Raw genomic sequence first — 13,251 nt, forward strand, 5'->3', positions numbered from 1 at the left:
TTTTTTGAGACAGGGTTTCTCTGTGGTTTTGGAGCCTGTCCTGGAACTAGCTCTTGTAGACCAGGCTGGTCTCGAACTCACAGAGATCCGCCTGCCTCTGCCTCCCAAGTTCTGGGATTAAAGGCGTGCGCCACCACCGCCTGGCCCTAGGAAAGTTTTTTGTTTGTTTGTTTTTAATTTATATTTTTTTTAGTGGAGTGATATTAAGAGATTTTTGAGTTTTATTGACTATATCTTCCCTTGCAGAAGGGCTGGCGGCTGGTAGTTTGATTACTTTTTCCATTCATCTTTTGGATGAATGCATTTGATTACTAGTGTGATAAGAATATTGTGCCTGGGTCAGCACAGGTTCCTTAACACTGAGAGCTAGCCAGTGCAGTGTCTGTTAGTGGAGATTCATTAGTGACTTTCCTGGTGGAGAAGCTGAATATGTGTATTCCTGTATTATCCAGCTAAACCGTAACACTTTAATTCTGAAATGTCTGTCTGCTACCACCAGTGCCTTTGTTTTCAGCTTCTAGGAGAACATTTTAAGACCTAAAACCAGTGTAGGAAGAGCTTGCAAAATGCTGTGGTTTATATCATGATTATGGGACTAATAAATGCAATTTTTAATGTATTTTCTTAAATAGCAAATTTAGTATGAAAGACAGTGTAATATCTTGGTCCTTATGTTAGAAAGTTAATCATTGTGAAAATGCCACATAGTTCAACAGGTAACAACTAGTAGTATAAGCAAGCATGAACTGGTGCAGAGGGAGTCAGCCATGATGCTACTGCTGTTTGTGCCAGATCAGTGACCCTTGGATACAGTTCCTCATGTTTCATACAATTATTTCATTGCTACTTCATAATTGTAATTTTGCTACTGTTATGGATTGATGTAAATATCTGAAATGTGACCCCAAAAGAGGTTGCAACCCACAGATCGAGAACCACTGTGCTAGATAATTCCTTGTTGTGAGAGACTGTCCTGAGCATCTGCTTAAAAGATGCCAGAAGCATTGTCCACCTCTAGACTCTGCAACTTGTGATAACCTCAAATATCTCCTGGAATGAATTCCCTTGGCTGAGCACCTCTAAGTTGGGGTCTATGGTTGACTTTAGACCCTATTTAAGTTGACTTATTATAAATAGAAGCCATTAAGAGGAAAAAAAATTCAGGCTGTTGAGGTGTCTTAGCTGGTTAAGCTGCTTGCTGCATAAACCTGATGACCTGAGTTCAGCCCCAGGATTCTGCAGTGGAAGATAATCAACTCCCCAAAGTCCTCTGCCCTCCACACATACACTTATAATTTTTTAAAAATATTTATTTATTTATTATGTATACAATAGTTTGTCTGTGTGTATGCCTGCAGGCCAGAAGAGGGCACCAGACCCCATTACAGATGGCTCTGAGCCACCATGTGGTTGCTGGGACTTGAACTCAGGACCTTTGGAAGAGCAGGCAATGCTCTTAACCTCTGAGCCATCTCTCCAGCCCTACACTTATAATTTTAATAAGTTTTGGGGCTGAAGAGATGGCTCAAAGGTTAAGTGTATGTACAGAAAACTGGGCATGGTAGTGAATGCCTTTAATCCGTGCATTTAGGAGGCAGAGGCAGGCAGATCTCTGAGTTCAAAGCCACTTTGATCTACATGATGAGTTCCAGGACAGCCAGGGCTATGAAGAAAGACCCTGTCTCACCAACAACAGCATAGAGTATTTAGAGCTCTTGTAGAGGACCTGGGGTTGATCCCCATCTCCACATAAGGCATCTTACACACCACCTGTAACTCCATTTGCTAGTGGTGGAGCAATGTTCAGTAATGACTCTGGCCTCTTGGGGCACCTGCACTTACTTGCATGCACCTTCACACAGATACACATAGTTAAAATAAGTCAGGCATGGTGGATTGTTCCTATACGTGCACACAGGAGGCAGAGACAGGCAGATCTCTTGAGTTTGAGGCCAGTTTATAAAATGAATTCTAGGACAGGCAGAGTTACACAGAGGTACCTGTCTTGAAAACAGAAACAGAAAAAAAAAAGAAAAATTCAATTATTAGACTTATAAGACTTACATACTAGTTTATAATAGTGAACTTAGCATGCTGACTGCTCTGTGTATCTTGTTACTTACCATATTTTTTTCCTATAAAATTTTTCTTCATCAGTGCTGATACTTTTGTATTCTAATTAGGTAACTCCAATGTAATCCTTTAAATAACCCCCTTCACACCTTATTATACTACACACATTAAAAACCCCAAACACTGGTTGGCTTTTGTGTTTCATTTTGGGAAACTTCAGGTTCAATAATGCTTTTAAATACAGTGAGCTTACTTTTTTTTTTTTTTTTTTTTTTTTTTTTAAGACAAGGTTTCTCTGTGTAGCCTGGCTGTCTTGGAACTTACTTTGTAGACAAGGCTGACCCTGAACTCAGAGAGATCTGCTGGGATTAAAGGCACGCATCAGTACAGCCCATCTAGGAGTTGACATTCTTTTTTTTCTTTTGGTTTTTCAAGACAGGGTTTCTCTGTGTAACAGCCCTGGCTGTCCTGGAACTTGCTCTGTGACCAGGCTGGGCTCAAATTCACAGAGATTCGCTTCCCTCTGCTTTCCGAGTGCTGGGATTAAATGCATGCACCCCCACCACCCAGTAGAGTTTACATTCTTAATAGTACTACTATGGGTCTTTCCCCCAAATGAGGCTTAACTGTTGGATAATTTTACTGCGATACCAGTTTTCTAGGAATTCTGTTGTTCACATAGAAAGTTATTCCTGTGAGATTTTTTGAGTTGATTAATACATGGCAAAAACTCAATCCTCTAGCCGTTTTTTTTTTTTAATAGTATATATCCAAGTGGAAGACTAGTGGTTATCTCAGAATTGTGACTATTAAGTGAGTGGGGCACCACACGCCTGTCCCTCTACTCTAACTGCTGGGCAGGTTTGCCTCCTGAGAGGCATTTCCTGTTCCCAGAATAGGGAGATCTTTGAGGTAGCTGAAATACCAGCACCAGTGCATCCAGCGCATCCCAACTACAGTGGTGTGTAACTATACTGTTCAGCTTATTCTCAGCAGCGTAAGCTCAGCCCAGCTGCAGTTCTGAGATGCAGACAAATTCTTGGAGTACAAGGCAAATTCTGGTTGGGTGGAAGGTTTTTTTTTGCATTGATCAAAGACCTGAAATAGCTACCAAGTTGTGGTAAGTTTACCTGGAATCTGCTGGACTGATTACATGGGGCAAAGAGAGACCAGTGCTGCTCTCTCTCTCTCTCTCTCTCTTTTTTTTTTTTTTTTACCTGACTTAGAACTCATACATACTTGCTGTCTGCCTAAATGAAATTATAGTCTGGCATGCTATCTTATAGTCTGGCATGCTATCTTATTTTAAGAATCTTGTTTGCTTCAGTTTTTTCTATCAGACTATACCATAAAACATATTTCTGTTTTGTAGCTCAAACTGGAGGATTATAAAGACCGCCTGAAAAATGGAGAGCAGCTTAACCCAGACCAGCTGGTAAGTGGCTTGAGGTCCTTTGTTAGATGTACTGGTCTGCTTTCTTTTCTCTTTTTGTTTGCTGTTTTTTTTTTTTTTTTTTTTTTTTTGTGACAAGCAAGGTTTCTTTGTGTATCCCTGGCTGTCCTGGAACTCACTGTGTAGACCAGGCAGGCCTTAAATTTACAGGGGTCTGCTTGTGTATACTATTAGATAATATTGGTTGGATATGGGTTAAATAGAACAAATTAGATGAGTTACCATATACATTGGAATTTAATTTATGCTAGGAAGACTGAGTATACTCAAGTTTTTTTTTTTGTTTTTTGTTTTTTGTTTTTTTCCCTTTTTCAAGACAGGGTTTCTCTGTGGTTTTGGAGCCTGTCCTGGAACTAGCTCTTGTAGACCAGGCTGGTCTCGAACTCACAGAGATCAGCCTGCCTCTGCCTCCCAAGTGCTGGGATTAAAGTCGTGCGCCACCACCGCCCGGCTATACTCAAGTTTTTAGCTCTTACTGATTTAATATAAACTTGGCATCTTTCTATTCTTGTCTGTTTCTTGTAGCTTTGTCTCATGATTTTGAGTTGCTGTCTTTCAGTTTCTTTCATACTTGAGCTACGTCTCTAACCTTTTAAAAATTAACTTCACTATGAATATTGACAATACATTTTCTTCTTATGAACTCATAGTGGTACTCCTGCATCATCCTATGAAACATGTTTGGCCTGTTCATGGTATACCTGATAATTCCAGATTTTATCTAATTTGTGAAGGAGAGCGTTTGCAATATGGACTAAAAAAAATCTTTACTGTTATTTGCTGTTTTTGCCTGATCACATTTCTTGCCTTTTAAGGTGGACAAAAATGTGCCTGAAGTTATTTAAGATTCATTCATTCATTTATATTTTCCGAGACAGGATTTTTCTTTGTAACAGCCCTAGCTGTTCTTAAACTCATTCATCAACCAAGCAATCTGTTGATCCTACTACACTATCTTAATTACTGAGACTCCAATATTGCTCTAACTGCTTGAATAAGTTTAATGACTTGTTCTGTTCCAAATGGACTTTGTTTTTTTTTCCATTTTAAATTAAAAGGGGCTGGGCATGGTGGCATACACTATTAATCCTAGGATAAGAGGCAGAGGCATGTATAGATCTCTGAGTTTGAGGCTAGCCTGGTATAGTGAGTTTCCAGACCACTGGAGCTACATAGTAAGATCTGTCTAAAAAGACCCAAATACCCTCTCAGACCAAAAAGAGCTCCAAACAAAGCCCTAACAACAGAAACAAAACAAAGCAAGCAAAAACAAAACAAATAAAAGCAAAATTACATTTATTTGTTTTATTTGTATGGTGTGGAGGTCAGAGGAGAACTTGTAGGACTTAGTTCTTTTCTTTTCACCTTGTAATTCCTGGGGATCTAAGTTGGTAGTCAGGCTTGGCAGCAAGTGCTACCATTACCCACTGAGCCATCTCATCAGCTGGTCTGTCTCAAAATGACTTTTGTCTTTCTCCACAAAGAGTTAAATTACCAAGACAAACTCCTCTTTGATTACTAGTTTTGTTTGAGTATGATATCTTTTATGTATTATTTATTATAGTTTCTGTGTGATTATTTCGGGACTTAGCAGCCAGGAACCAACAAGCAGCCTCCTGTCAAAACACACACACACACACACACACACACACACACACACACACACACACACAAGATTTCATACTAGAGGGGCTGGAAAAATGGCTTAGGGTATATAAGCACTTATGCTATTGCTGCTCTTGCAGGGGACCTGGGTTTGTTTCAGGCACCTATGTCATGGCTCGCACCATCTGTAACTCCTGCTTCAGGAGATTCAACACTCTCTTCTGACATCCACAGGCACCAGACATACACAGGAGGACATATACACATGCAGGCAGAATGCCCATACACATAAAGTAATTAAAAAATAAATAAAAGCTTTTTTTTTTTGGCGCACGCGCACGCGCGCGCGCGCGCGCGCGCGCGTGTGTGTGTGTGTGTGTGTGTGTGTTTTGACAGGGTTTTTGTTGAAGAAGGCCACTTGTTGGTTCTCGGCTGCTAAGTCCTGAAATAATCACACAGAAACTATATTATTTAAATCACTGCTTGGCCCATTAGCTTCTTATTGGCTAACTCTTGCATATTAATTTAACCCATTTCTATTAATCTGTGTGGCTGTGGCTTACTGGGGTTCCATCTGGCTCTGGCAGGGCTACATGGCTTCTCTTTGACTCCTCCTTTCTCCCAGCATTCAGTTTAGTTTTCCCCACCTAGATAATTTTTGCCGTGCTATAGGTCCAAAGCAGTTTCTTTATTCATTAATGGTATTCACAGCATTCAGAGGGGAATCTCACATCAGGTTTCTTTGTGTAGCCTTTGTTTTTACTGGAGCTAGTTCTGTAGACCAGACTGACCTCAAACTCATAGAGATCCACCTGCCCCTGCCTCCTGAGTGCTGGGATTAAAGATGTGCATCAATCACCTCCTGCCATGGTATAAAATCTTAAAAAAATACTTCTTTAATTTCAATAGGATAGTGCTTGTTATAATACTTACAACGTCTATTACAGGTATTTATTTACACATTTTTTTCCACCATGTTTTAGATGTTTCACAGTTGCTATTCTCCTGTGAGATACATATTATTTCTGTAGTTTATTTGAGTGATGAATGGTGTTAACTGAGGAATCTTAATGGCTTACTGTTCTTAAAACCCATACCTATCTCTAACTTATACGTTATAGGTAGGGTAGAGTTAGGAATCTGATTTCTATTTTATTTTTCTACATGTATGTATGTGAGTGGGTGGGTCAGATGGCAGCTTGCTGAAGTTGGTTCTCTCCTCCTACCATGTGTACCATGTGGATCCTAAGGACTAATTCAAGTCTTCTGGTTTGGCAGCAAGAACCTTTACCCAATGAACCATCTCAATGGCCCCATGACTCTGATTTCTAATAGAAAATTTGAGGTCAGGCATGGTAGTATATCTAAAGATATGCTTGAGGGATTGAGGCAGGGGAATCACAAGTTTGAGTCTAGCCTAGAGTACATATGAGTTTTCAACCTGAGATACAGTGAGAAACTGTCTCAAATAAAATAGTTCTAGCATTAAAATAGACTTTTAAACATTATATAACTTGTAGGTACTTTTTCTTTTAGTAAGTACTTTTCTAGCTTATAAAGTCTTATTTCCTTTGTCAATTAAAAATGATTTTTAGTACAGGAGTGGTGCCTGGGAACACATATCCCCTAAAGAGCAGCAAGTGCTCTTAACCACTAACCCATCTCTCCAGCCCTTTAACAATTTAAGGAACACTTACTGATGCTGAGCTTACCTCTGATTTGCTTTTTTAATTCTGTCTGGTAGGAAGCAGTGGAGAAGTATGAAGAGGTTCTGCATAATTTGGAATTCGCCAAGGAGCTTCAGAAAACCTTTTCTGCGCTGAGCCAAGATGTGAGTGTGTTTTCATTGCTTTTCTTAGAACCACTTTAACCACTGACCTTGAAGAATATGCCACTACCTAAAAATGGCATTTGCTTGTCATTCATCTGATACCGTGTTGACAGTATACTGAGGAAGTCTCACTGAGTTGTCTAGAATGTCCTTGAACTCACTGAGTATAACCCAGACAAGCCTGGGTATCTGGGCTTATGGGTGTGCACCACTATGCTCAGCTCTTGGCTACTTTTAAATTTTTTTTGCTAAATTTAATTAGATTTAATCTACTTGACTTTGAAGAGATTTTTCATACCTTTTTGTTTAGATAGATAGAAGCATATTCGTATATATATTTGTTTTCCATCTTCTTAAAGCTGCTTTGTCATATTTTAATTTCAACTTGGGTTTTTCCCCCTCATCTATGGTCATTTTTTTTTTAAATATTTATTTATTATGTATACAACATTCTGTCTGTGTATGCCTGCAGGCCAGAAGAGGGCACCAAACCCCATTATAGATGGTTGTGAGCCACCATGTGGTTGCTGGGAATTGAACTCAGGACCTTTGGAAGAGCAGGCAATGCTCTTAACCTCTGAGCCATCTGTCCAGCCCCGGTCATTTATTTTTTTAAGATTTAGTTATTTCATGTGTATGACTGTTGCTTCAATGTATATTCTATACATCATGTGCATTCCTGGTACCTATAGCGGTCAGGAGAGAGTGTTAGATCTCCTGGAATTGAGTTACAGATAGTTGTGAGCTGCCATGTGGGTGCTGGGAATTGAGCCCAGGAAACCACCGAGCCACGTCTTCTCAGGTTTTTTTAAAACTATTAAGAAACAGCTGCTAGGGGCTGGAGAGATGGCTCAGAGGTTAAGAGCATTGCTTGCTCTTCCAAAGGTGCTGAGTTCAATTCCCAGCAACCACATGGTGGCTCACAACCATCTGCAATGGGGTCTGGTGCCCTCTTCTGGCCTGCAAGCATACACACAGACAGAATATTGTATACATAATAAATAAATAAATATTTAAAAAAAAAAAAAAAGAAACAGCTGCTAGTGTCTGTGTCGTTCCACTGGATCGTTTCCAGCAGAGTAGTTGGAGATATATAGCCCTGTTTCATAGGTTTGGGATCTGAGACCCATGACAGATGGAATTTACTAAAAATAGTGGCCAGTAAGTCACAGAACCAGGATGTGACCTTGGGTTCTTGGATCCCTTGAAAGATGGGTTCTTTTTCTTAGGACACTCATATGTGTTTTCCACCATGGTGTTCTAGAGGTAGCATCTACCTTGGCAAGTTATGATGGTGATCCTTTTGGATCACCAGCCCCCAAGTAATGATACTGCGACTTATTAACTATGAAAGCTTGGCCTTCAGCTTAGGCTTGTTCCTGACTAGCTCTTATAACCTAAATGAATCAATTTCTATTAATCTATGTTCTACCATGTTTATACCTCTTTTCCATTCTGTATGTCTTTCTCAGTGTCTTGCTGGCGTCTCCCACGTACCTAGATTCTCATGCTCTAAGTTCATTTCTTTGCCTGAAAGTCCTGCTAACCTCTCCTGCCTAGCTGTTGGCCAGTCAGCTTTTTATTAAACCAAGCACAGCGATATGTCTTCACACAGTGTAAACAAATATTCTACAACAGTGCTGGTTCCATGAAAGCATTTCTCCTTTACTCCCCCCCCCCCCACCCCAGGTTTCTCTGTGAAACAGTCCTGCTGTCCTGGAACTCACTTGGTAGACCAGGCTGGCCTCAAACTCACTGAGATTCGCCTGCCTCTGCTTCTCAAAATGCTGGTTAAAGGTGTGCACCACCACTGCCCAGCTGCATTTTTTGATGATTCCTTTTTTATTAAATTAATTGTTGTGAGTTGCCATGTGGATGCTGGGACTTGAACCAGGGTCCCCTGGAAGAACAGCCAGCGCTGTTAATCTTTGAGTCATCTCTCCAGCACCCACGAAGGCATTTTTACTTGCTGCCAATGCTTTAGATCTCTCCCTACCCCTTGCTTCCCCCTCCCACATATGACTATTTGATGTGACAAATACTTTGTTGGAGAATTTTCAGGATGTCATAAACCCTTAAAACACCTTGTAGTCTGAAGGCTTTTCTCTGTCTTATCCAGTACCGCTGGACTGTTTTTTCTCCACCCACTGGGTTCCGCTCACTAGATCCAGAGCTTATGATGTTTTACTTGCATGTGTGTATGTGCATCATGTATGTGCTTGGTGCTCAAGGAGTTCACGGGATATCAAATTTCAAACTGGGGTAACATGAAGTTGTGCTGGGTCTGAACCTGAGTCCTCTGCAAGAACAAGTGCTCTTAATTACTGAGCCATCTCTCCCCCCAATTATTATTATTTTTGAGGTAGGGTCTTACTATGTAGCCCAGATTGTCCTGAGTTTCCTATGGATACCAGGCTGGCTTTGAACTCACAAAAATCTACCTTCCTTTGCCTCCTGAGTGCAGGGATTCAAGACATGTCTCATCATGCCTAGCAATATACTTTTTATTTAAATGGTATGTCACCTTGCTTATATAACATGTTAAGCTTCAAGATATACTTATGAGCTGGGTGGATCCCAGCACTCAGGAGTCAGAGGCAAGTGAATCTCTGATTTTGAGGACAGCCTGGTCTACAGAGTGACTTCCAGGACAGTCAAGACTATACAGAGGCCGGGCGATGGTGGCGCATGCCTTTAATCCCAGCACTCGGGAGGCAGAGGCAGGCGGATCTCTGTGAGTTCGAGACCAGCCTGGTCTACAGAGCTAGTTCCAGGATAGGCTCCAAAGCCACAGAGAAACCCTGTCTCGAAAAACAAAAACAAAACAAACAAACAAACAAACAAAAAAAAGACTATACAGAGAAACTCTGTCTCAGAAAAAAAAAAAGGTTAATAAAAAGTTGGGAAAGTTGATGTGAAATGTTGGGTGAGTGGGCGGGGGGGGGGGGGGCTGAGATAGACGGAAGGATTAGGGGATGGATATGACCAAGGTTCCTATTGTATTATACATGAATGGAATTTTCAAAAAATAAAAATTGAAAAAAACCCTAAATCAATTAAAAATTTTAATGGTGGAAGTGGGTGACACAACACATTTACTGTGGGAATTTTTAAAAATGGTTGTGTTTTTGTCTTAAATGCCTGTGGTTAGAAATGTTTGGTTTTTGGAATAATTAATTACACATATAAAATAAACTATTTTGGGGATGAGACTTAATTCTAAATATGAAATATATATATATATTATAACCTGAGGGTAACTTTATATGCTACTTTTAGTGTGCTTCATATTTAACTTTACATTTATTTAATTTGCATGTGTGTATTGGGTGATGGTGGTGTGTACATGCCACAGCACACATGTGGAGACCAGAGGGCCGCTTGTGTCTCTAGTATATGGAGTCTAAGATTGAACTCTGGTAGTCAGGCTTGAAGCCAGGTGCCTTTAGCTTCTGAGCTGTCTCCCTGACCCAGGATACCTACAGTTTTGACTGTGACCCCTTACATGGCGTTAGATGTGGATTTCACATCGGTACTCAATTTCAGATATTTTGTTGTTGTTGTTGTTGAAACAGGGTCTCTCTGTGTAGTCCTGGCTGTACTGAAACTCACTTTGTAGACCATGCCTCTCAAGTGCTGTGATAAAAAGGTGCTCACCACCACAGCAAGCCTCTGTTCAGTTCTTTAGTTGCAAAATGTATCATTTAATTCCAGCTATTTTGGGTTAGATTTTGTTATATATAAATTGCTAACACGGGTAGTTGAGATATGTGAATCTGTGTTTGTTTTAACATAACAGCTACTGAAAGCACAGAAAAAGGCCCAGAAAAAGGAGCACATGCTAAAACTTGAGGCTGAGAAGAAAAAACTTCGAACTATACTTCAAGTTCAGTATGTGTTACAGAGCTTGACACAAGAACATGTACAAAAAGACCTCAAAGGGAGCTTGAATGGTGCAATGTATTTGCCTTCAAAAGAACTCGACTACCTCATTAAATTCTCAAAACTGACCTGCCCTGAAAGAAATGGAAGTCTGAGGTAAGTCAGTCAGAGAAATGATCTTCATGAAATAGAGCTTGTAGCACTTTTAGCTTTTCTATTATAGGTAGTTAGGAATTAATTTTAAAAAATATTAATTTAATTCAGTATGGGAAACTTAGTTATGTTTGACAGATCATTCAGGAATTAAGTAAGTTTGAATGTCCTCATTGACATTGTCTTTTGTGTAACACTGGTTTTAAAAATAATGTGTGGCCAGGTATGGTGAGACCTTCTCTCAAAACAAAACAGCTTGATCATTGTCTTCACCCTATGCAGATATTAACTGTGATACTAATTACAAATGAACTGATAATTTAAAACTGCAAAATTGAAGCTCCTAAGATTTTCTTCCCCAGTTAGCTACTATTTTTGTACTGAGATATATCAGCTAACAGACAAACCTTTTGCTTTGCTTTGTTCAGTATGGGTTGGTCCAACTCTTTGTTAGCTGTGAAGGCAGAGCCAAGAAGAGCCCATCTGTTACTAAGCCATCAGCCTGGGGTAGGGAAGAAGAGAGCTGCATGCCTTACTCTGTGCTGATGCTCTGGTCCATTGTCACCTGTTCGCTGTTGTTGGTTGCCGCCTTCTCACTTTAGCTGGTTCAGGGAATGAAACTTTCTTCGTGTTGAAAAATAGCTGCCCTCTATAAAGTGAAGTTAAATGAAGCTTTGAGTGTTTCCATTTCATTTTTATTTCTGAGACACATTTGATAACTCATGATACTTCACTGGCAGCTTGGTCTATTCCTGATAGCTGTATTTGGTAAAATCTTTTTTTATTCATTTTAAGGAAGACATTTATTTTTGATAAATATATATAAAATTCAATATTTTGCTTCCAAATAGTAAAAGGATAGAATTAGCATATTTACATATCTTGACTGTGGATGGGTTATATTTCATATGTACATTGTTCTGCTCTTCATGTATTTGTGTATGCCTAAAGCCATTCTGTTTTGCTGCTGCTTTTCCTTGTCAGTGTTGAAGACCAGATGGAGCAGTCGTCCTTGTACTTTTGGGACCTTTTGGAAGGTAGTGAGAAAGCAGTGGTAGGAACGACATGTGAGTTTCCTGTACTCTGGACTTAGGCAGTAAATAGTAAACCTTTTGTCTATAAGTTTAGTATGATATTGAGGGTCTAAACTGTCAGTCCATCAGAATTTACATGTCTGACATTGCTGTATTTATTGGAAGAATGATACATTTATTTATTTATTTATTTGTTTGTTTTTGGTTTTTCAAGACAGGGTTTCTCTATAGCTTTGGAGCCTGTCCTGGAACTAGCTCTTGTAGACCAGGCTGGCCTCAAACTTACAGAGATCGCCTGCCTCTGCCTCCCGAGTGCTGAGATTAAAGGTGTGCGCTGCCCCCACCCAGATGACCACTTTATTTATATAAAAAGAAGCTATTGTATATTCCTGTTTGCTGAAAGGGAACTAACAAAATTTTCATGTGACAGCCAATATGATTTGGGAACAGAAGCTTATTTCTAGTACTGGTTTCAATACTAGCTTAATCATTTTTGAGTTCAGTTTCCTATTCTGAATAGTGGTACCTGCTCTATTTGAGAACTTTAAATCCCTATAAATTGTTAATATAAGACTTATTTAGTAGGTCATTGTAAGAAATGACAAATGGTCTGTCTAGTCTGTTGGACTGTCAAATGGCCACATTCAAATTGCCAGACATGAAATATGAAGAACACAACTTAGTATCATGAAAACTCCCTATAAGCTAATAAATATTTCCATCATTAGTTAACTTCTTCCTCTTTAGAAAATATACAAGTCTAAGGCCTGGAATATGACTTAGTAAAGTGTTTGTTGTGTAAGCATGAAACCTGAGTTTGATCTAGTATCAATTAAAAAAAAAACCCAACTGGGCATGCAGTGGCTGAAATCCCATCACTGGGGATCCCTGGAGCTTGCTGCCCAGCCAGTGTAGCTGAATCAGCAAACTTCAGATTTAATGAGAGTGATTGAAGAAGACTCCTCATACTGACCAATGGCCTCCATAGACATGTGCACATGCAACCACACATAAGTACATATATATATCTACAGAAAAATAAGCCATGTATATATAACTATCAAGATTTATAACTGTTTAAAACTGTTTAAGGCATGATAGAATGTACTCTAGTCCTGGTCAATCAGGAGACTGAAGTAAGGTAGCTTGAACCCAAGAATTCAAGGCTAGCCTGAACAGCATGGCAAATCTTTTTTTTTTTTTTTTTTTTTTTTTTTTTT

The 13,251-nt window shown here is 39.6% G+C and overlaps 1 protein-coding gene across 6 annotated transcripts in view; it reads left to right on the plus strand.

The window, feature by feature from the left end:
- Nucleotides 1-13,251, plus strand: part of Caprin2 (caprin family member 2) — a 48,414-nt gene that overhangs the window by 2,048 nt on the left and 33,115 nt on the right. For 5 of the 6 annotated variants that reach the window (XM_050126482.1, XM_050126484.1, XM_050126486.1 and 2 more), the window contains exons 3-6: nt 3,446-3,508; nt 6,876-6,962; nt 10,762-11,000; nt 11,982-12,064. In XM_050126482.1, coding sequence (XP_049982439.1) covers nt 3,446-3,508; nt 6,876-6,962; nt 10,762-11,000; nt 11,982-12,064 — 472 coding nt within the window. Of the gene's footprint in view, nt 1-3,445; nt 3,509-6,875; nt 6,963-10,761; nt 11,001-11,981; nt 12,065-13,251 lie in introns of those variants that run through there. The other variant, XM_050126488.1, reaches the window with a different exon arrangement.

Source organism: Alexandromys fortis, unplaced genomic scaffold, assembly GCF_014885135.2.
Source record: "Alexandromys fortis isolate MF-2015 unplaced genomic scaffold, M_Fortis_MF-2015_v1.1 scaffold_260, whole genome shotgun sequence".
Classification (NCBI taxonomy): Eukaryota; Metazoa; Chordata; class Mammalia; order Rodentia; family Cricetidae; genus Alexandromys; species Alexandromys fortis.